Source organism: Typopeltis vanoorti, chromosome 8 (genome assembly GCF_054136105.1).
Source record: "Typopeltis vanoorti isolate ZY-2024b chromosome 8, IOZ_Tvanoo_1.0, whole genome shotgun sequence".
NCBI lineage: Eukaryota > Metazoa > Arthropoda > Arachnida > Uropygi > Thelyphonidae > Typopeltis > Typopeltis vanoorti.
The window spans coordinates 138,638,625-138,662,027 of record NC_143556.1 but is presented as its reverse complement, the minus strand read 5'-3'; the positions used below and the strand labels follow the sequence as shown (position 1 = coordinate 138,662,027).

At 37.7% G+C, this 23,403-nt stretch overlaps 1 protein-coding gene across 1 annotated transcript in view; it reads right to left on the bottom strand.

Moving 5' to 3' along the window:
- LOC150104382 (protein TFG-like) overlaps positions 1 to 23,403 on the bottom strand; it is a 41,616-nt gene that overhangs the window by 12,494 nt on the left and 5,719 nt on the right. The window contains exon 2 of the mRNA XM_090396467.1: positions 10,186 to 10,411. Coding sequence (XP_090252593.1) covers positions 10,186 to 10,411 — 226 coding nt within the window. The remainder of the gene's footprint in view (positions 1 to 10,185; positions 10,412 to 23,403) is intronic.

Sequence of the window (23,403 nt, the reverse complement as noted above, 5' to 3'; positions counted from 1 at the left end):
CCAAGATTATAAAATCCTGAGGGCAGAAATTTATGGGTTTAGTGTTCGGAAGTGAACCTATAAGTAGTGAAACATAAAGTTTAATGTTATAAGCGAAATCTGCTGTTGTTATGAAGAAAGGTTGATGCCGTGATCAGATATAAGGAAACTGGACAGTCAATGCGAAAATTCTGATTAGTTCTAGTTAATCTGGATTACGATTAAATTCTGTGTTGCCCTAGGAAAAGGTTATATTGATTACTTGGAGATAAGTGAACAGGAAAAGATATTAGTACCTAATTACTGTTGTTTGGAATAGTGAAGTGCGACTTACAGTGATACAGTTTAAACTATGGAGAATATTTGTTATGTGTGTTCCGCTAATGTTAATTAAGTTAATTCATAAGTGCTCTCTCAATAATTTGATGTATTGAAGAATTTGTCTGGTAAGAGTGGTTGTATAAGTTTCTCTATTCTAGCATTAACTGTAATATATCTCCGATGCTCAAGATCCGGGAATATATTTGCTTTGAATATAGCTTACGTAGTTTATTGCCTGCTGTGAATATAAACATTGAGCTGATAGATTTGTGAAGACTGATTAAATGTGAAATTGTTATATTAACTTGAGATAAGAAGATTTGTGTTTGTGAGACTGTGAATAGTATATGAAAGTTAGAACATTGAATTAGTATCAGTGACCTAAGAAGATGTGTTAAGTTAATTGTATAGTTCCATTTTAAAATAGAGTTCATGTATTTGTTAACCATATCATATATTAAATGTTTTATTTTGTTGATCTAAATATTGTGTTTGCCTGAATTCCTTATTATTGCACCGTTCATAAATGTTCGAATCTTGCGGGAACCCCAAGTAAAATTGATAATAGATGATTCGGCCTAATGAGATGACTGTTAACTTAATTTAGAACTGATCCTACTATTTATATAGACTAATCTAAGAATAGGGTGGCGCAGTATAAATATAAATTTCCCTACTTTTGGATCGGTGATCATTTCGTAATTAGTTGTATTATTCATAAAGGTGACTTGAAACTAGAGAGATTTAGAACACGATAGAAAGGAGTCGTCACGACACTACCAACTCCTTAACTGTTGCCATTAGTTTCTTTGCTAAGTGATAATTAGAATTATAATTTTTTTTATTTAATTATTTTTTTTGTTTTTAAATTTTAGAGCCTGTGTAGCTCAGTGGTTGTGGCGTTTGCACACCATGGTGCTTCACCGCACGAAGGAAGACTTGATTTCAAGTCTAGTTGGCGACTAGAGGAAATTTTTCTAAGCCTTTTTTTCAACCGGTTCCTGAGTTAGTCGATCTCTGGAATGGGCAAGCGGGTTTTTCGTCCCGTAAACTCAAGAAATCGACCGTAAAACCCACATTATTTCAGACATCAAATACGAGTATTAGGGACCACGAGATCACGGCACTTGTTGAGCCTTCACTCTTCACTGCATGCCTCTTAATTAGTGACAGCCTTGGGCCAGCTACCTCTGATTGGGTATCAGTGGAGATTGAACTGCCCACTCAGTCTCCAAAAGTTAGATAGGGCTAAAAACGGCCTCGCTTACTCCCTGTATATATATGGGAATAAAAAGGCATCAGCTGATTTTTTTTTTTTTAAATTTTACTCTTCCCTTACCTCACCAGAGGTTAGGCTTAGTGAAACAGCCAACAAAGCAGCTATACTTTAGCTTACTTATGCATATTGTGAAGTAGCTTCTGTTTTAGTTCATACATATAATATATATATATACATATACTAGGGGCTCCGTCCCCCCTGGTGCCTAGGGTGCCCCCCCTGCTGACGTAGTGAGTGCATCCAATGTGAATGCGTTTAAGAGAAGGAATGACATCTGGTGTGGGTGATCTACAGACTCTTCGACGAGTTCTTGACTCCCTGGGGGTCTCTAATAATAATATAATAATATGTGGCAAGGAAGAGATAAGATAAAAGGCCACGCTATATGCTGTGACAAACTTGCAAATATACTGCCCACACAAAGGGAACTGAGTCTCCTGACCATGTGTCCTCAACAGTTACTGAGAGGTTGAAAGACTTATAAATACATCAGTGCCAAGTGTGGGGTGCAGGTGAGGACTGAGATAGACATTTACTGATATTTTTGTTTGAAGAACTGCAGGCTGCAGTCGTTTGAGTATACTTCTTGCAGAAGGCTCTTCCAGAAGATGTAGGTAGATGGAATAAAAAAGGAGGTTCAGATGCAGGTTCAGTGTTTTTGCAGCTGGCCAGTGAGGGGCTACTTAGGCAGCTGCTGCTCTTGTATTAACAGGTGCAACAGAAAGTGAAGGAATTATGGTTGTCAGTTGGTGGGGCAATGACCATTGAAGTACCTGTAGAACAGATACAGTGCTGAATGTATCAAGAATTGTATCAATATGCTGAATGTAAAGAGATAGACTTCAGCCTTTCTTACAGATTGACTTCAATCTGTAAGAAAGGGATCATTTATGAGCCAAATTTCTCTCCTCTGGACAGCATCAAGATGTTTTAGAAAGGCTTTAGGTGCATTACCCCAAACATGTGAGCAGTATTCGAGGGATGGATGGATTTGTATAAAGTTAAGAGTTGGTTGAGTGTAAAATAGCATCTTGAATCAAAGAAGGCGCCTAGTTTTTTTTTGAATGTTGATGAAGCTATTGATGTTTATGCCAGGAGACTGGAAGTGAGTGTATGTCCAAGCATACCACTGTATGTAAAATAATGTAAAACTCATCTTCAAAATGATCCCATCGGCAAAATGAAGCCTATTGGCTCTTTATTTTAAATAATTTATGGGTGCACCTTTTTGACAACTCGTATAGCAGAGTATATAAGTTCTTTTCGCTATACCCTTAGTATTATACTTTGGTCTAGCTACTCACTGATGAGATCTCAATAAAGATCGAAACCGGTCTGGGTAGTAACCTCCCACCATAATGTGTAACATCATACATCTCCTAGGAGATGGGTTTTACATTATGGAAAATACTAAGAATAGTGATAACTTTCTCCACCTTTGCAACGAGTTGCCTTAGTTTGTACTACATGCTTTAGCTTACGCTAGTAGTCGCCGATACGTTTATAGTTATAGTATATTCGGCATGAAACTCTTTGATTCCGATCTTTGAGTTTCTTATTTGGTTTTAAAACAATGTGGGATTTAATATCCCCTTAATTTAAATAATGTTTTACATTGCCAAAATGAAGCCTATTGGCTCTTTATTTTAAATAATTTTTTTATTTTATTTATGTTGTGTCATGTCTTCTATTTCTATACTACTTATGAATTAGCAATCATTGCGGATGCTCAGTCATAAGTTGTATGCGATGCATAGTGTGTATTCGCAAATCCCCCCCCTCCCCCCAAGGTTAAATTCTGAGTGCACTACTGCTTGAAGGTATCACCTATATTGCATAAAATATTCCTCCCATACTGCATCTCCATACAGGGATGATTACCACAGATTACCATTGCATTTCCTTGTACATCATTTAAGTGCAAAGAATTTGAAAATGAAGCCAGAGGACATCATCTTATTCCTCACATTAAAACCACTAAAATTCCTTGATGCAAAAGCTTATGTCAGAACCATCCAAACAGAAAATTGATAATCTGATGATGAGGTGTTATCTTAGATAATAATGAAAATTATAAAACTATGAATTGTTCTTGATTTTAACTTATGTGCTAAAGATACTGTAACTGGTTATATTCATTTGTATGCAGATGAAGCAAATTTGAAAGGTATAAGGAGTGATTTGATGCAGTTATACTTTCGAGTAGTATTGAAAATTGGAAGTGTGGAAATACTCATGTGAAGTTTACAATTTGAAAAGTAATGAAAAAAAGGGGTCTATGATGATAAGGGGTTATATTTAAGAAAATGTAACAATTTAGTGCAATAATTAAGAGAACACTGATTAAGAGAACTAAAGAGGTTGCTATTCCATCATTGTCTTCATTCTGTGCTAGATCCAGACTAATTTTGAGAAGGACAACTAACAAACAATAAGAGTGGTAAATGAGATATTCAATGGACAACTCACACATCAGGTGATAGAAGATTTTCAGCACTTAGTGAATTTGTTGAGCAAAGTAAAATATAAGACTGGGGTAGGGAAGGTAGTCAGTATGTTGCCCAGGTATGAGAGTGATGAGTTGAGGCAGTGAGCAAAGATAATGAATGGTATGGTAACAGAGCTGTGAAAGGAGAAAGGAATGCATTCTGTGAATGTGAAAGATGAATTTGAGGGACAGAAAGAACTATACGAAAGAGAGAGAGACAGACTATTTAAATGGTTTTGGTCTGAGCCAACCACATGAAACTTCTGCAAGAAAGGGATATATGTGAAACTATAAATCTGGTGTTTATGACAAATTCAGATGGCTGGCAGTTATATCACAGAATGAGAAACGGGATGAAAAACAGATCAATTCTGCCTGGGCCCCCTACTCAACAACTATCTAGCGGAGGTAATGTCTGAATGTATTATTCCATGGGTCAGGAGGTTAAATAAGGTATATGGGAAATGGATGAAGAAGTGAGGCATGCAATCTGGAAGAAGAAGGCATCAGGAAGCAGCACAAGATGAATGGTAATAATCAGCTGCATAAGTAAAGAACAGGCAAGGATGGCGGCTCACTTGTTAAAGATAACAAAATTGCAGCATGAGTAGCAGCTAGGTAATGAGGCCAAAAAAACATTTTCAGGGTTTTCTTTCAATATGTGGCCAGCAGATGAAAGAATGATTATAGAAGGATAATACTGGTTGGTGAAAACTACAGAATGCCAATCACTAGAGAGGATATAGCTAAGATATTAAATGAGTAATTCATAAAGGTATGTCATTATCATGAATGTGATATTATGCAGAACTTGAATATAGTGGGATAGAGAAGGAACTGATGGTAAGTGAGCAGGATATACTTGAGGAATTAAGTAAACATGATGTTAATAAGGCTGCAGGACTTGATGATATGTTGCTATGTTTTGAGAGATTGTTCTAAGGAGTTAGCAACAACTTGGACATATTTGTTTAGCACGAGTCTTACAATAGTCCAAGTTTCCAAGGAGTGGAAAGAGGGTAAAACTGTTTCCCCTTCATAAGACAAAGGCTTCAAATTATAGGTCAATCTATGTATCTGGCAATAAATTGGATGAAGTGGGATAGTAGAACAGTGATCTGGACTGGAGACTGGTTGTCTGATAGGTATCAGCAAGTTGTGTGTGGGAAAGGAATATCCCAGAAGAGGAAAGTGACTCATGGTGTACCCCAAGAGTCTGTTTTGGGACATTGCTGTTTAACTTGTATGTTAATGATATTGGGAAAGGTTTGAATGGTGATATGAAGCTGTTGTAGATGATACAAAGTTGGAAAGAACTATGAAGTATAGCACAAATGTTGTCGCTCTGCAAGAGGACTTGAATAGGCTGGGTCAATGGGCAAGTTCAATGTTGCAAAGTGTAAGGTTTTAAAATTTGGGAAGTAAGGATGGAATGCAGAGTATGCAATGGCAGGGATATCTTAGAGGAAGAAGAGTAGATGAGGGATGATGGTGATTATGACCAAAAATTTTGGGAACACATTGCTAAAATTTCAAGGACATCACAGTGGATGGTAATGATGCAGGGGACACCACTGAGATGTAGAAATAAGGATGTTATGGGTACACTATGTAAGGCTTTGATCAGGAAGCATTCTAAAGGATGAAGTAATATTGGAAAAGTGTGCACAGAGAACCAACTAAAATAACTTCTGGTCTCTGAAATGTTGGGTATAAAGAGGTGAAAAGAAACTTACTGAGTCTAGTGGTTAGGAGATAAATGAGAAAGAAACATGAATGACATATATAAGCTGGTAAGGGGTTATTACGAGGGAAAATCCAGAAAGTAAGTTCCAATTTAAAATATTTTCACTGCAGCGCTGCGATCACAATGGTGCGCATGCATGCATGCTGAGTTTGTTGATTCCTTAGCAAGGCATTGGTGCCATTTTCAGACATTCTCGAGAGTGCATACCCTTCTTGGCATGCGTTTATAATGTCTAAGAAAATCGAATCGTCCGCATGTGAAATTATGTCAGTTATCCATTTCTTGAATGCAAGGAATGTTAAAGCAGCTGAAATTCATTGGCTTCATGATAACGCCCGCACACACATGGCCAGCATAACACAACTTCTCACCATCTTCGGCTGGGAACAATTCCATCATCCCCCATATAGTCTTGACCTCGTGCCAAGAGATCTTCACCTGTTCAAACATCTGAAATCTTTCCTTGGTGGCAGGAGATTTCAAGATGACAATAAGGTCAAAAAGAAGCAGTCAATACGTGGTTTGCGTCACAGGTGGCAACCTTCTACGACGAAGGTATACAACTCTTGGTGCCCCGTATGATAAGTGCCTGAACAATTGAACAATGGTGGAAATTATGTAGAAAAGTAGTGAAAGATGTCTACTTTAATTTCCAATAAAGTTTTTTGGTAAGTATATTTTTGTTTCTCTGACAACCCATCAGAACTTACTTTCTGGATATCCCTCATACTAGATTACTATGGATGAGGATTTTCATAGATAGGGAAGAGCAAGAGGCGATCTTGGAATATTATGAAAGCTAGAAGGTGGAAGGAATTTTCCTGCATGGAGAGTGGGGAAATTGGAATGCACTGCCTGAGAGCATGATTTGTGTGCAGAGATGGTGGATGCATTTAAAACACAATATAATGAGCTATAGAATTTCAGATAAATACGTGAGAATAATAAAAAATAAATGCATAAAAAAAGAAAAGTTGTGTTATTGCACGGCAGTAGAATGGTTTAAGATAAGGACTGGTGTGTGACAGGGTTGCTTAATGTTTGGACTACTTTTTAACATAGTTATTGATCAGATTATGAGAAAAGTTACAAGTATAAGGAGAAGAATAAAATGGAATCAAACCTATATCACAGCTGGAAGATTTAGATAATGCAGGCAATATTTGATATTATCAAAACCACGATATACAAGAAAGCTGGAAGCATTACTTAATAAATCAGTTGAAAAAAGTTGGAGTTAAAATAAATATGAAAAAAACTGAACAGGAAATACCAGAAAGAAATTAAAATTTACCAGCATGCTATAGGGGGAAAAAAAAGTTATGAAGTTTTCATATCTGGGAACTAATGTTGTTACTGAAGGTGGAACTGACAAAGTTATAACACAAAGACTGATAAAATCAAATACTGCTTTCAGAAAACTAAATAACATATGAAAAACATCCATATATGATAATGAAATCAAAATAAAGATCTACAATGTAAAAAAACAAATTTAAAAAATACAAAATTGATAAAAAAAATCCTTAGTCCACAATACTAATGCATGATAGGTTTATAACCATTCATGGGTAGGTTAAACATATATATAATCATATTATTATAGGGATCAGAGATGTGAAATTTATAAAATAAAATAAGTGTTTGGAAACTATTTAATTTTTAAGACAAAATATTAACAAATGATGAATTATATATAAACGAATTGAATAAAAAAAGTATCAGTAGTGAAATAAAAAGACACAGATGAAAATGGATTGGACATACTGAGAATGGACAGGAAGAAGAGATTCTAAGGATAGTTTGACACAGATCCTGGAAGGAATAAGGAAAAGGGCAAACCCTACAAGTAACTAAAAAAAAAAAAGAAAGAAGGATGGCTGGTTAGGAGAACTGGATAATTTGTTGCACAAGACAGAGGTAACTAGAGTAAATGGATCTCAGTATTTTGGCATGAAGAAGATAAGTAAGCAGGATGAGTTGTGTGTGTAACAGTGGAATCTCTCATGATGAATTTTTGACTATACAATAATAATAATTACCATGTTTAATGAAGTCCTGAAATGGCATGAAAATGTTCCAGATTTAATCTCTAGATTATAACTCTAAGTTCACCCATAATAACCAATATACTATAGGATTTCTGAACCCTTCATGGATAATGACCATTAAAATAAATAGGGACATCAATGAGAAATATTTAAAAAAAAAAAATAATTAAATCAGAAATGTACAATGTTAGTTACGAGGATAGACTAAGGTCATGCAAACAACTAAGTATGGTCAATAAAAGAAAGAGGGAAGGAGGGCTGGGGTGGGGGTGAGAGTATATGATCAAGGCATTTAGGCTGTTGAAGGGTTATTATCATGTTAACAATGGAAGATTTTTCATATGATAGAATGAGGGAAAGGAACAAGAGCAAAGGGGCCATCCCTGGAATCTGCAAAAAAAAATAAATAAATAAATAAATAAATAATGAGTAAGAGGATAAGAAGTAAGTATTTTGCATGGAGAGTAGTAGCAGCATGAAATGTACTGCCTGAGAGAGTGGTAAGCATGCAAAACAGTGGATGAGTTTAAGGAGAGGTATGACAGACTTTGTATTGTCTAGCATTAATCCTTCACACAATGAGTCTTACATTTCCATGAAGGTCAGGGAAAAAATAATAACAATATACAGGGTGTTCGGGATAAATTTGACAGTTTCGTAAGGAAAAAGAAAATCTTCTTTGTATCTATTAAATTTAATGAATTGACAAAAAAACATTACAGGCAGAGTTAATTACAATACTATCAACAAGATTTACTCAAAATAACCACCATTAGCATCGATCACAGCTTCAATTCTGCTTCGGAACCTCGAACAAGCTGATGCTACAGTCTCCCTGGGAAGGGCCGCAAAAACTGTTTTAATTTTATCCATTAACTGGGCTTTTGTATTACTGGAAGTGCGATTGGTGTCTTTTTCAACTGCGCCGCATACAAAATAATCCATGGGGTTAAGGTCTGGGGAGTTTGGAGGCCAAACATTTGGACTGGTGAAGTCGTAGAAATTTTCAGACAACCATTTTTGACTTTTCCCAGAGGTGTGGCAAGGGGCCGAATCCTGCTGCCATACATACGGCCTACCATTGGCTACCCTTGTTATCCAGGGCTTGACTACAGTTAGCAACTCCACGAACAAAGCCCGAATTCCAATGCCAGGGTTCTTCAACACCTGTTCCTGCAGATTTGCGAGGAATTCTGCTGTACGAACGCAATCAGATCGTCTGCTAGGGATCTTTCTTCTTGCTACATCCTCGTAGTCACCATTGCAAGTCTCTAGTTCATGCCTGATTGTTTTTACTGTATTCAGGGAGCATTGGGCAGCAGTCGTAATATCCTTATTTTGATGGCGGGCACGAATCATCATGATACAAGTTATTCTCTTCCATGATTCAGGTGGGTTCCAGCTATCCATCCTTTCTGACATCTTGTATATGAATGAAGAAGGGTCCAAACTTTTAAATGAAGAGAAGTGTGTGTTAATACATGTAACTTACGGAAAAATATAATTAATTATAAATATGTCAAATTTATCCCGAACACCCTGTAGATGTTTTTTCCTTCTTTGTTATTTTTGTTAATCTCCAACGGGACTAACTCAGACTACTAGTAATATTAGTAATCCAAGTTAATCTGGTACTACTAGTATTTATTACTAGTGATCCAAGTTGTAATACTATTACAAATTTGGTTACCTGGTTTTAATAATGAAGAGACTCTGGAAAGAAACCGAGATGACTAAGATAATATTATGACTCTGGAATGTTGAGTGAGGGCAGATTCAGGAAACACTCTCTCTAGAAGCTGAAGGATAAGATAGAAAGGTATGATATATCAGAAACATAATTCTGCGACAGATTTCTGTCACATGAATATGGGGGGAGGGATATTCATAGAATGAAATGAGAAGCAAAGAAAAAAATAAAGGCCTATTTAAGGAAGGCTGGATAAAAGAGAAATGTAAGAAAGGGACATAGAGAATAACAGGCGATGGAATTCATCCCAGCAGATGGGGAAAGTGACAGCATTTATAGAGTGCAAATGAATTAAAAACATGGTTTGATGGAAGCTATGATAGTTAATGAAGGCCTTCTATGATGAGTCTTGTAGTCCTATGGAAACAGGATGATGATGTTAACAATAATTTTGGTATGTGGTGCTCTTATTTTAAACACTGACAAACATATTTATTCTTTTTTAAGTTATTTTATGAGATCGAAATTAATTTTTAAAAAATATGAAATTCTGAATTATGTAGAAAGTATTTCCTTTTCCTAAGAATGTAAAAAAGCATCACAAATCCTTAGATATAATCACCTACCTACCTTCATCTCTATATTTAATTACTACATCACTGTTATTTGGCCACTTTCCAGAGAAAACATTCTGCATCATGAGAACCAGCTCATCATATGTTATAAGCTCATTATGAATTGGCATCCAACGAATTTCATCACCAAACTGTGCTTTCACAATCAATTTCCAAGGCAAATCAAGCCATAGGTTTCTGTTTTCAGCATTGGTCCTACTAGGATAAGATTGTGATGCCATCTAGAAATATAACAAGTAACATATGCTTACTACATATAATATAAACCATTCAGAATCATTACCTATATATTAATTTAATCCTAAGGATTGTTTTCATATTAATTCACCATTTGTGAATTCTACTTCATGTGAAGTGTTACATTTAAAAGGTCACAGAAACTATTGAAGATATGAAAATAAAACTAAATGCTAAAAGAAGTACTGCAGTTTCAATAACGTGGAAGATTTTCAAATTACGTCCTCCATCAGTATTATATAGTGATTATAAGAAATACAAATGAAATCATTTCATTAATATCATTCAAGGTTTTTTAGGAACAACGATCTGTTCCCTAAAACATTTGACAAAGTTAGATTTAAACAAAAGCACAACGTGCATATGCAGAATTTTCCCAAGGGTTCCGAAATATTTATTATTTTTTTTATTATTATTCGTGACACCTCCAAGGAGTCCGAAAACCCATCGCAGGAGGATACCCGCTGTACAACTCTCCGTCTCCACCACTACACCGATCCTCTACTACCAATCAACTACATTAACTGCCCAACACCACCACAGCTAGTATTTTTTTGTCTGTAAATTGCGTGTGTTCTGAAGGGCAGATTTGTTTGTATGAGGGATGAAAAACCCGTGTTTCCGGGAGAAAAAAACCCTGCTACCTCCGTATGAGATCGGCTAACTCACCTTCAAATTGAAAAAGTCCATATAAAGATTCCTCCTGTCACGACATGAATCGAACTTAAGCCTTTTCCAATCTAATGGCAATATACTGTCAATTTCTCTCTTTCTTTTTTTTGTATTTCATCACTTATTATAAAGAGTTTTCAAAAATTACATAAAAAAATTGGTGACTCCCACTCTTCCTTCAATGCACCAACACCCCCAAGCTCAGTGAATCATAAACATCATAAAGAAAAGCATATGTTATATTTTAATGGCTTTTTTTTGGGGGGGGGGGAGATTTCATAATATAAAATTAAATATTTTATTTAATAAAAATATTATTATATATTATTAAAGACAAAAAAAAATAATATAATTTATAATAATTCTTTACTTCATAGTAAATTATACTATACATTAAATTATATTCATGTTTTGATCCTTTACCCAAGGCTAAGCAAACATAGTTTGTAAGTGAAGCATCTTCACAACTAGGCAAAAATTAGTATATAGAAGCGGTTGACTACACATCAACTGCCTTAATATCCAACAATGCATGGCACACTTCCTTTCAGATGTGTATATTGTCATGTAATGCAGAGGTCGTATTTTCCATATATAAGTAAAAAGATTATATGTATTTGGATAGGAGGTAGTTGTAAAACATTTTTCTGCTTAGTTACGTAAATTAAACTAGACAAAAAATGATTTTCTTGCTTTAATCCTTTACCCAAACAAAAGTAAACAACCCTTGCACATGAAGTATCTACATGACTAGGTGCTTGTAAATGGAGGCTGGTTACTTCACATCAACTGCCTGAATATCCCACAGTGCAGAATACTTCCTTTCAGGGGTGGGTGGGTGGGTGTGTGTTTCCTTATTTTATTTTATTTATATTTATCTCACAAGAACTTATTGTGCATCAGTCTTATATGTGTGTTGGGTTAAAGATAAGGATAAAGAAGAAATATATTGGCATTTTTCTTGAAGAGCTAGAGGTTGGAGTTGTTAAAAAACACATCATAAGGGGTTTTTCCAGAAGACAGAGGTAGATGGAATAAATGAGGAAGAGGAGGCTCAATGTGATAACAGATGTACTGAAGAGGGATTGGGCAGCTACTGCTCATGTTTTGACAGGAAGTGCTGAATATCTGCTTCAGATCCTGAAGTTTGGAATTCCGAATGGAAAGCAGAGGAAAGATATTATTATTAGTAGTATTAGCAGTCTGACCTCCAGGGAGTCAGAGACTCATCATGGGAGGTACACACAAAGCTCATCCATTCGTGTCTTAAACTGATTCAGTGTGTCTAAATTCACAACACGTTCGGGCAATACATTCCACTCATCAGCCACTCTGTATGTAAAGAACCTTCTCCTCACTCCTATACTCACATGCTCCTTATACAGTTTCATGGGATGGCCTCTTGTTCTACTTGTTCTTATCCTAAGAATGGGAGAGGGGTAGAACAAGAAGGCTTTGCAATTTACATTCTCTCAATCTGTCCTCATACTCCACATTCCAAAGACCACTGACCACTTTTATGAATCTTCTCTCGACCCTTTCAAACATATCCTCATGTTTTGACAGTGACCAAATCTGTGCACAATGATCCACATGCGGTATACAATGGCATCAAAACCTCTTTATTTCTGTACATCAGGATCCACCACATCATTTTCACAACATGTGGCCACTGAATTTCAGGTCCTTGTCCACCACCATGCCCGGATCTCTCATCTCCTATACCACTTGAAAGTTTATTTTTCACTTGGTTAGAATATAATAAATTTAGTTTAATCCTTTATCCAAGTGTGAGCAAACAAAGTTTGTGCCTGAAAGTATCTTCAGGACTGGGGTAAGGTGGTACAACACAGGGCAACTCGTTGCAAAGGTGGAGCAAGCTTACATCACTCCTATCTCAGTATCTCCCATAATGCAAAGAGATGGTAGAGATGACTAAGTAGAGAGTAATAGGTAGAGATGACCTTGCTATTGCTTCTGCCTGGTGTCTCCATATCTGGGCCAGGCTCCCACTGAAGAGACCACAATAAAGGTCGAAACTAGTCTGGGTAGTAGCCCTTCCCTTAATGCATAACATTATACATATCTGCAAGGAGATGTGTTTTGCATTATGGGAGATACTGAGATAGGAGTGATGTAAGCTTGCTCCACCTTTGCAACAAGTTGCCCTGTGTTGTACCACCTTACATCAGTCCTGAAGATACTTTCAGGCACAAACTCTGTTTGCTCACACTTGGATAAAGGATTAAACTAAATTTATTATTAAACTCCCATACTACCTTTAAAGTTTCTCCAACAAGTGTATATTTTGCATCCCATCATTGCTTACCAAATCTCAAATCCTTGCAATTTGCAACATTGAACTGACAGTTCAAATTACCTGCCCATTCATGCAATCTATTCCAGTCCTCTTGTAAAGGCCATAATAACATCTGCTTGACTCTGCACTGCTCTCACCAATTTTGCATCATCTGCAAACAGCTGCATATCACCAGTTAAACCCATTCCAATATCATTAACATGCAAATTGAACAACAGTGGTTCTCAAAACTGATCCATGTGGCACACCACTAGTGACCTTACTTTTACAGGATAATGCACTGCTATATACAACTTTCTGATACCTATCTGACAGCCAGTCACTGATCCAACTCCGAAGTCTGTTATCCATTCTCATCCATTTCAATTTATTTAACAGCTAGTCATGTGGCAGTCTATCAAAAGCTTTTGCAAAATCTAAGTATAGATTTTTTTTTACAAAACTATAACAAGGTGACACTTGGACAAGGGAGATGCAATATAAGAAATATATTGCATCTCCCTTGTCCAAGACATTTGTCACCTTGTTATAGTACATAAGTTAGTAAAATATGATCTCCCTTTAACAAACTCATGCTGACAACCATAGAAAATACTGCTATTATCAACCCACTTCTGTATCCTAGTTTTCACCAATCTCTCTAGTATCTTCACCACAACTCTGGATATACAGATAGAACTATAATTTGTAGCCACAGCCTTATCACCACCTTCATGCGATAGAACAATTTTATCTTCTTTTCACTCTCTTGGAACCTGTGCTGTTGTTATGGAATTTTTGTTGTTAGTTCCATTGCCTGGAACTCTTATGTTCCAGACAATGGCAGTAGCATTGCCATGCTATTGCCATTCCCTTGGATCATACATTTAAGATGCATGGAAAATGGAATGCAGGGAATGCTTGGGATATTTTTCAGTTAATTGGAGCAGTGACCATAGAAGTATGACCGTGGAAGTATCTTCTGTAGAAGAGATGGAGTTGAAACAGTGCATCTGTGAGACAGAAGTGAGCCTGTGAAGGGTCATCTATGAGCCAAAATGCTCTCTCCTCTGGACATCATCAAGAATTTTAGGTACACCAGTCCAAGTGGGTAGATTTGAAATTTGTATAGGTTAAGTAGCTGGGGATGGGAGGAGGAGGATTAAACCACCATCTTCAGTTGAAAAGAACAGTTTTTTTTTAGAAGCTGAGTCAGCTACTGATGTGATGTCTTTATGCCAGAAAAAGCTGGTGTAAATGTCACTCTAAAGGAGAGAGAGAGAGATCTGATCCTGTCTGGTAATTTGTACATATACCAGCCACTAAATTAGAAACTTATTTAATATGTGTTGGATTGCATCTACGTCTCCAACATACAAGAGTTCACAAGACAGTCTTTTAACTGCACAGATTTGATGGAAGATGACTTTGCTCATGGATCTGTTTTTCCTTGTCTTACATTCTCAATGAGGTTCAAATATGGGCTTTGTGGTGGCCAGAGAAGATGGTGGAAGTTGCTGTCATGCTTGTGAACCAGTAATGAACAATTCTGGTGCAATGGACAGTAGCACTATCATCCATGAAACAATAGTCACCTACTGGATAAAAAATTAACATTGCAGGATGGACTTGATCAACAACAATTCAGATATTTCTTGGAGGACATTTGACCTACCAACAATATCAGGGGACCCATTCTGTACCAACAGAAAATTTCTACACCATGAACGCTACCTCCAGAACCTTGAATTGTGTTTACAAGACAAGTTGGGTTCAATGCTTCATGGGGCTCCAACTAAAGTCTGTGCCTACCATCAGTACACAGTACACACAATCATGGGATAAGATGGCATATTGGGCAGTGTATTACAAGAATGTGTGATGGAATTATCAGCTCCTCTGATAATCTGTTAATTTAATCCACAGAACTAGGAAGGTACCAATGGAGTGGAAAGAGGGGAAAATAGCCCCACTGCATAAAGGAAGCTCCAAAACAAAAGTAACAAATTATAGGCTAATCAGCATCTCAGCAGTGGTGGTGGTTAAAGTATTGGAGAAATTGGTGAAAGACAGAATTTTCAAGACTGGATGAATAAGAATATGATTCTCTGTAAGGGACGATTCCACATAGAACTCGCATAAACTGGAGTAAAGAGGGATGGATATGAGTCTGGTAATTTGGATTAGAGAGTGGCTGATGGATAGATATCAAAGAGTGGTTAATGGAAGAGCAGCATTACAGCGGCAACCAGTGTTACATATTTAGTTCTATTGCCCCGTATCTAACACCAGATAGCCACAAATGGATTGCCTTCTGAATCCCTGTCCCCCTGATATATTTCTACTGATATTGGCTTCGGTTCCTCTGCTATCATTAGTAAAATCCCCCATCGCCACCCATCCTGTTCCTTTTGTCTTCTCTGAAGACACCATATCCCTTGCATTTTATTCTAGATGTTCCCCAAGTGTGGTAAGTTATGCGTATCACAGGTGGTACACGAGCCGCTGCTCAGTGGAATGTGGTCAACTGATAGAAAATATAACATGCAAATGTACAAAAATAAGATAATGCGACAGGAAATCAAAGCCAAAATTATTCATGTATTTTTAATGTCATTTACATGATGTCTATGAATGTCCAACAAAAAGACTTTTAGATAGCAAGGCAAAACGAATATCTGCTCGTCACTGATAAGATAGCAAATTTTGGTTACAATTCAGTATGAGATGCTTGTGCAAGTCAAAATTTTCAATGACATATATAAAAAATAAATTCAGAAGTAAACTAAACATTGATCCAGATTTACATCTACAATGAAGTCAAACTGAGACAAATAAGCAACAGCTATGTTTGTTTGGACAAGCATACTCCTCACATTAAAGACTTCCATACTGAAGCCAGAGGAGTTATTACAGAGGAGATTCAAGGGATTTTTATATATATATATATGTGTGTGTGTGTGTGTGTGGCCAGTAGAAAGAATGATTATGGGAGGATGACGTTGGTCAGTAATAATGGGAGAGTGATAAACACCAAGGAGAATATAGTAAAGGTACTAAATGAACATTTCATTAAAGTATTCCATCCTTGTGATTGTAACATAGGCAGAACTTGAGGGCAGTGGGAAAAGGGGAGGAACCACCGATGGTGAATGAGCAGAAAGTATATGAGGAATTGAGTACACTTGATGTCAACAAGGCCATGGAACTTGAAGGTATATTACCTTGTGTCTTGAGGGGAATGTTCCAGGGAGTTAACAGCAGCTTTAATGTACGTTTTTAACATGCATCTGAGATTATCCGAGTTTAAATGGCTGTCAGAAGATATCATCAAAACTGCTCAGGAAAGGAGGAAAATGAAGGCTACAGAAAATTTGCAGGAAGTACGGCATTTGAATGCAGAGTTTCAACAACAAGCCAAGAAGAGACAAGGGAAAATACTTTAACCAAGAATGCCAACAAATAGAAGACCAAAACAAGAAAGGAAAAACAAGAGATCTTTTCAAAAAGATCAGAGAACTAACAGGGAAGTTTAGTGCCAAGGTGACAATATTGAAAAATAAACACAAAGGATATCTTACAGAAGCTGCAGACATCAAAGAAAGATGGAAAGAGTATACAGAAGCCCTTTACAGAAAGGACTGCAAAATTACTGAGAAATTTGAAGAGCAGAATTATACACAGGAGCCAGTACCACTGGAGAGTGAAGTGAGGTGAGCAGTGCAATAGCTATCCAGTAAGAAAGCACCAGGAGGAGATGGAATACTTATTGAGCTGCTCAAAGCCCTGGGAGAAGAGGCAGTTAAAATTTTAACAGCTCTATGTCAGCGAATTTGGATCACAACTACATGGCCTAGAGAATGGAAAAAAATCAGTTTATATACCTTTACTGAAGAAAGGCAATGCAAGAGAGAGTACAAAAATTACAGAACTATAGAACTGTAGCACTGATTTTTCATGCAAGTAAAGTCTTGTTTAAGATCATTCAGAAAAGACTGGAACCATTCATGAAGAGAGAAATGCCAGATGAACAGGCAGGATTTTGAAAAGGCAGAGGAACAAGAGATCAAATCGCCAATGTGAGATGGATAATAGAAAGAGCACAGGAATATCAAAAGAATGTCTACCTTTGTTTCCTTGACTATAGCAAGGCTTTTGACTCTGTAGCTCATGTGAAACTGTGGAATGTGTTAAGAACAATGAGAACACCAGAGCATTCCATTATCCTTCTGAGGGATCTTTATTATGAACAAGAAGCTACTGATCTAAAGTTTCTCCAAGATCTGTTCAGATCTTGGAGAAACTGAGTATTTCACAATAGGTAAAGGGGTGCGACAAGGTTGTATTTTATCTCCGTACCTGTTTAACTTGTACAGCAAATGCATTTTAAGAATGGCAGGGCTGGAGGAGTCTTCAGTTGGAATTAAAATTGGTGGAAGAAATATTAATAATTTGAGGTATGCAGATGATAACTGCCTTGCTCGCAGAATGCAAAGAGGATCTGGAGGAACTTATAATGAAAGTTAACCCTTTCAGGACCAGAAGGATTTATGAAGTAATACAAAGTTTTTAGGTATTAAAATGACTTTATTACGTATCTATTTAACATAAAACATCATCATTAAGTAGGAAAAAATTGTAGGTTTTATACAATTTCATGGGCCCATGTGCCCCAATGGATGTAAAGGGTTGCAAATAAATTAAAATTTCATGTGGGGACACATATGTCCCATGGTCCTGAAAGGGTTAAAGAAAAAAGTGCTAAATATGTCTTACACTTAACTTCAAAAAGACAAAAGTTATGGCAACAGTGAACTTAATGATTTTGAAGTAGATGGGGAGAAAATGGAAGCAGTTAACAATTTTGTGCTCTTAGGATCCCGAATTGATAAAGATGGTTATTGTACTGAAGAAGTTAAAAGAAGATTATTACTCGAAAGAAAGCAATGACAAATTTAAGCAAGATCTTTAAAGATAAAGACATTAGCCTCGCAACAAAAAACAGAATCGTGAAAGCAATGGTATTCCCTGTGGTACTGTATGGATGTGAAAGTTGGACCCTGAGAAAGAGTGAAAGAAGGAAGATAGATGCATTTGAATCATGGGTTTGGAGATGCTTACTAAGAATACCATGGAATGCAAAGCAAACCAATAAATCAGTGACAGAGAGAACAAAGCCAGATTGCTCCCTCGAAGCTATGATCATCAAGCAAAAATTGTCATACTTTGGACATATTATGCAAGCAAACGACAGCCTGGAGAAGATGATGACGCTTGTTAAAGTTGATGGAAGCAGGAGAAGAGGAGGACCAAGAATTGGATGGGTGGGTGGATGGAGTTAAAGATGCAACTGGAATGCACTTGGAAATTCTGAAAGATATGGCCAGGGACAGATCTGAATAAAGAATGTATGTTCATAGAATCACCAGGAGTCGAAAACGACTTGATGGAACATAACAACAACTGAGATTATCCCACGCCCTAAAGGAATGGAAGGATGGCAAAACTGTTCTGCTTCATAAAGGAGTTGATAACACTAAGGCTTTGAATTACAGCCCAATCTGCTGTCTGGAGTTGTGATCAAGGTGTTGGAGAAGCTAGTGTAAACAAGAATTCAGAACTGGATGAAGTAGAATTCTCTTTAATGGACAGCACGGGTTTGCTAAATGAATATCATGTTTTAGCAATCTGCTTACTTATCATAACAAGGTGACGAGTACATTGGACAAGGGGGGTGCGTATACAGCAGCATATTTAGATTTTGCAAAGGCTTTTGATAGATTATCACATGACAAACTAGTAGTTAAATTGAAATAGATGGGGGTTGGGTAGTAGATTAGTATTGGATTGGAGATTGGCTGTCTGAGAGGTATGAACAGGTTGTGTGTGGGGGAGTGATATCCCAGAAGAGGAAAATCACTAGGGGCTACCCTGAGTGTCGAGTCTTCAAAATTCGAGTCATTAGAATTCAAGGAGAACCGACCTACCAGTCCAGAACTCGGGAGAGGAAGGGGGGAACCTTTCTAGTTTTCAAAATTCAAGTCATCAGAATTCAAGGAGAACAGGCCTACCAGTCCGGAACTCGGGGGGGAGGGGGGGAGGGGGGGCCTTTCGAGTTCTCAAAATTCGAGTCATCAGAATTCAAGGAGAACCGGCCTACCAGTCCGGAACTCGGGGCGCTGAAGGTGCCGGGGAAAGGGGGACCCCCTTTTCGAGTTTTCAAAATTCAAGTCATCAGAATTCAAAGAGAACTGGTCAACCAGTCTGGAACTTGGGGGATTGGGCGCTGTAGGCACCAGAACCCCCCCCCCTTTTGAAGACTCAACACTGAGGGTAGCCCCTGAGTGTCGAGTCTTCTAAATTCGAGTCATCAGAATTCAAGGAGAACCGGCCTACCAGTCTGGAACATGGGGGATTAGGCACCATAGGTGCCAGAGCCCCCTAGTATTATTATTATTTTACAGCATCTCCATGGAGTCCAGAGACTTATCATAGGAGACCCAAAAATAAAAATTAAAAAAAAAAGAATAAGTTACTAAGACAGGACCTACCCTTTACAAAGCCATGCTGCCCACTATAGAGTACAGCATCCCTACCCACCCACTAATGTATTTTACCTTTCACCAACTTTTACAATACTGTATTAATTGGTATGTAGTTTGCTACCTGTCTTGGAGCCACCTTTATGCAATGATACTATCTTATTATCTTTTCACTCTCTTGGAAACCTGCCAGACCTGAGACTTAGATCGAACAACTTCAACACAGGCAATGCGAATTCTCTGGCACATTCAGAAAGTACACAGACTGATATGCCATCCAGTCCCACTGCTGTGTTCACACTCATATTTTTTAATATGCTGAACACCTCCCATTCATCAACCTCAATGTTCATACTGCCTGAATGGACAAGTTTGTGAGGATGTTGGTTTAATGTTGCAAAGTGTAAGATTTTAAAATTTGGGAAGTAAAAATGGAATGCAGAGTATAGGATTTGTGGGAATATTTTGAAAGAGGTGGAGGAGATGAAGGATTTGAGGGTTGTGGTAGATAGAGACTTGAAATTTCATGGACATTTTGCTAAAATTGAATGACATAGCAGAATATTGGAATGATGCCGAGAACACTGACATGTTGAAGTAAGGATGTTTTGATTCCAATGTAAAAGATTTTGATCAGACGGCATATGGATTACTGTGCACACATTTCATTGTCAGGTTTTCAAAAGGAAGATGAAATGTTGGAGAGGATCCGGAGATAATTAACTAAGTTGGTTTCTAGTCTCTGGAATATAATGACAGATTGAGAGAATGCAAATTACAGAGCTTAGTGGGGAGAGGGAAGACATGATCGAGATGTATAAGCAGATAAAGGGCAATCACCAGATTAGCATGGATGAGATTTTTCATAGAATATCTGGACACAAAGGGAGAACGAGAGGCCATCCCTGGAAGTTGTACATGGTGAGTGTGAGCAAGGGGGTGAGGAGTAGATTTTTTTCCATAGAGTGGTGGATGATGGGAATGCACTGCCTGAGTGTGGTGAGTGCAGGGACAGTGAATGCATTTAAGTTGAGGTATGATGAGCTGTGCACGTGAGAGTGGGAACTCCCACATGAATCTCTTGACTCCATGAGGTCTGTTGATAATAATAAAAAATATTATTATTATATAAATTAGTGGATATTAGATCCAGCATTATTTCAAAAGCCGAATATGAAAGTTTCGTAAAAAGAGTTGATCAGAGAGCTTACGGAAATACACGTAAGCAAAGTACACGAATGCCGACAAGTAAGAAATACTTGTCAGCATTCACGAGTTGCCCTAGCACAAACCACTAAGAAGACACGAGCACTTGTCCAAGCATCTATAAATTCGCCTTCTACTGGTTCATTCTGATAAGGTTTCACTGGCCTGACAGCTGTTTCGAACTGGTTGGTTCTCCTCAGAGGCCAGGCAGAAACCTTAAGAGAGCAAAAACTCTCGTTCAGTACTAAGGAACTTGAAATGTCGGAGAGTGTATTCCCATAAGCTCCATGGTCAACTCTTTTTTTACGAAACTTTCATACTTTCTATATTCGCTTTGAAATAATGCTGGATCTAATATCCACTTGATTTATATAATTTTGATTTGCCGAACTGAAGCCTTTTGGCTCTTTATTTTAGTAAATAATATTATTTTCAGTTATTACCAGTTTAGTCATTATGTTATTTTTCCATATAATAAATAAGCATTTTTCTTTTGTTTGTTTGTTTTGCTTTTATAAGAGTGGGGGGGGGGAGTACTATTAATCACAGCAGAGGAATTGTGTCCTTCAAGAGTGGAAGTGGAAAACAGTGGCATATGTGAAGATTTTGCAAAACATCTGGTGTGCAATTGAAATCAATATAACAATATATGTAATTGGAAATTAGATATATTGTTAAAGTTGATGTCCCACACAATGAAAATCCTAAAAAGGGTTCTTGATGGAAGACTAAGGAAGGAGGTGGAGATTGCAAAGGAACAATTTGGCTTCATGCCTGGTTGATCGGCCACAGATGCTATCTTTGGGGTACGACAGATGATGGAAAAGTTTTAAGAGAAGCAACGGGAGCTACATCTGGTATTTATTGATCTGGAGAAAGCGTATGATAGAGTGCCAAGGCAAGAAGTCTGGAGGTGTCTGAGGGAGAAGAAGGTACCAGAGAAATATGTCAGGTTGGTGCAGGAGATGTACAGAAATGTGAAGACAAGTGTTCAAACCTGCCTGGGAGTGACAGAAAGTTTTCTAGTGACAGTTGGCTTGCATCAAGGGTCTGCAATAAGTCCGTTCCTGTTTAATATTGTGATGGGGGTGGTGACGAAGGAAGTGAGAGAAGACGCGCCTTGGACTATGTTGTATGCAGATGACATCGTGCTGTGTACAGAATCAAGAGAAGAAGTGGCAGCCAAACTGGAAAGTTGGAGGAAAGTACTGAAAGAGAGCGGTATGAGACTGAGCAGAAGTAAGACCAAGTATATGTGTTGCAAAGTGGATGGCAGCCAGGAGACAGATCTGGAGCTGGAAGGAAATGTCATTTGGAAGGTCAGTGACTTTAGATACTTAGGTTCAACAATGAAAGAGGATGGTGAGGCTGAGAAGGAAGTGGGATGCAGGATACAAGCAGGCTGGAGGAACTGGAGAGAGATGGAGTGCTATGTGATAAGAGGGTGCCGATCAATCTAAAAGGCAAAATTTACAGGACAGTAGTAAGACCAGCTATGATGTATGCTTTGGAAACTGTGGCCCAGAGGAAAAATAACATCAGCAGGATGGAGGTAGCAGAGATGAGAATGCTTAAGTGGATGTGCAGTGTGACCAGAAAGGATCATCTGAGAAATGACTATGTAAGGGGAACGGTGAAAGTTACGAACTTAGGAGCAAAGATACAGGGAACAAGGTTGAGATAGTTTGGTCATGTGATGAGGAGAGAGGAAGAGTATGTGGGAAGAAAGGTCATGCAGATGGATGTGCAGGGGAAGAGGAAGCGCAGACGGCCAAAGAAGAGATGGAGGGAGATGGTGGAGGAGGACTTGAGGATGAAGAACTTGGATGTGGCTACAGCCCAAGACAGGAAGTTGTGGAGGAGACTCATCACAAACAGCGACCCTAGTTAAGTGGGAAAAGCTGCAGAAGAAGAAGAAGATCTAATTGGATGTTATGATAGGCCAGGGAATGTGGAGAGCACTGATGAAATGTTTAGACAAATTACTCAGGCAAGTAAAAGGAAGATGATTCTAATGGAAGATTTTAATTATAAGAATATGAATTGCAAAGAAGAAATAATGTATGGTAACAAGGAGAGTGAATTTGTTGAGTTTCTGTGGGATAACTATCCAAACCAGCATATGATGAAACCAACACGATGTTTGCTGGTGTTGGATTTGGTGATATCCTCACATGATGTGGTTGTTGATGAGAGGGATTAAGAGATTCTGGTTTGGAAGGTAATCAAACATTTAAAGTTGTCACCAAGATGGTGT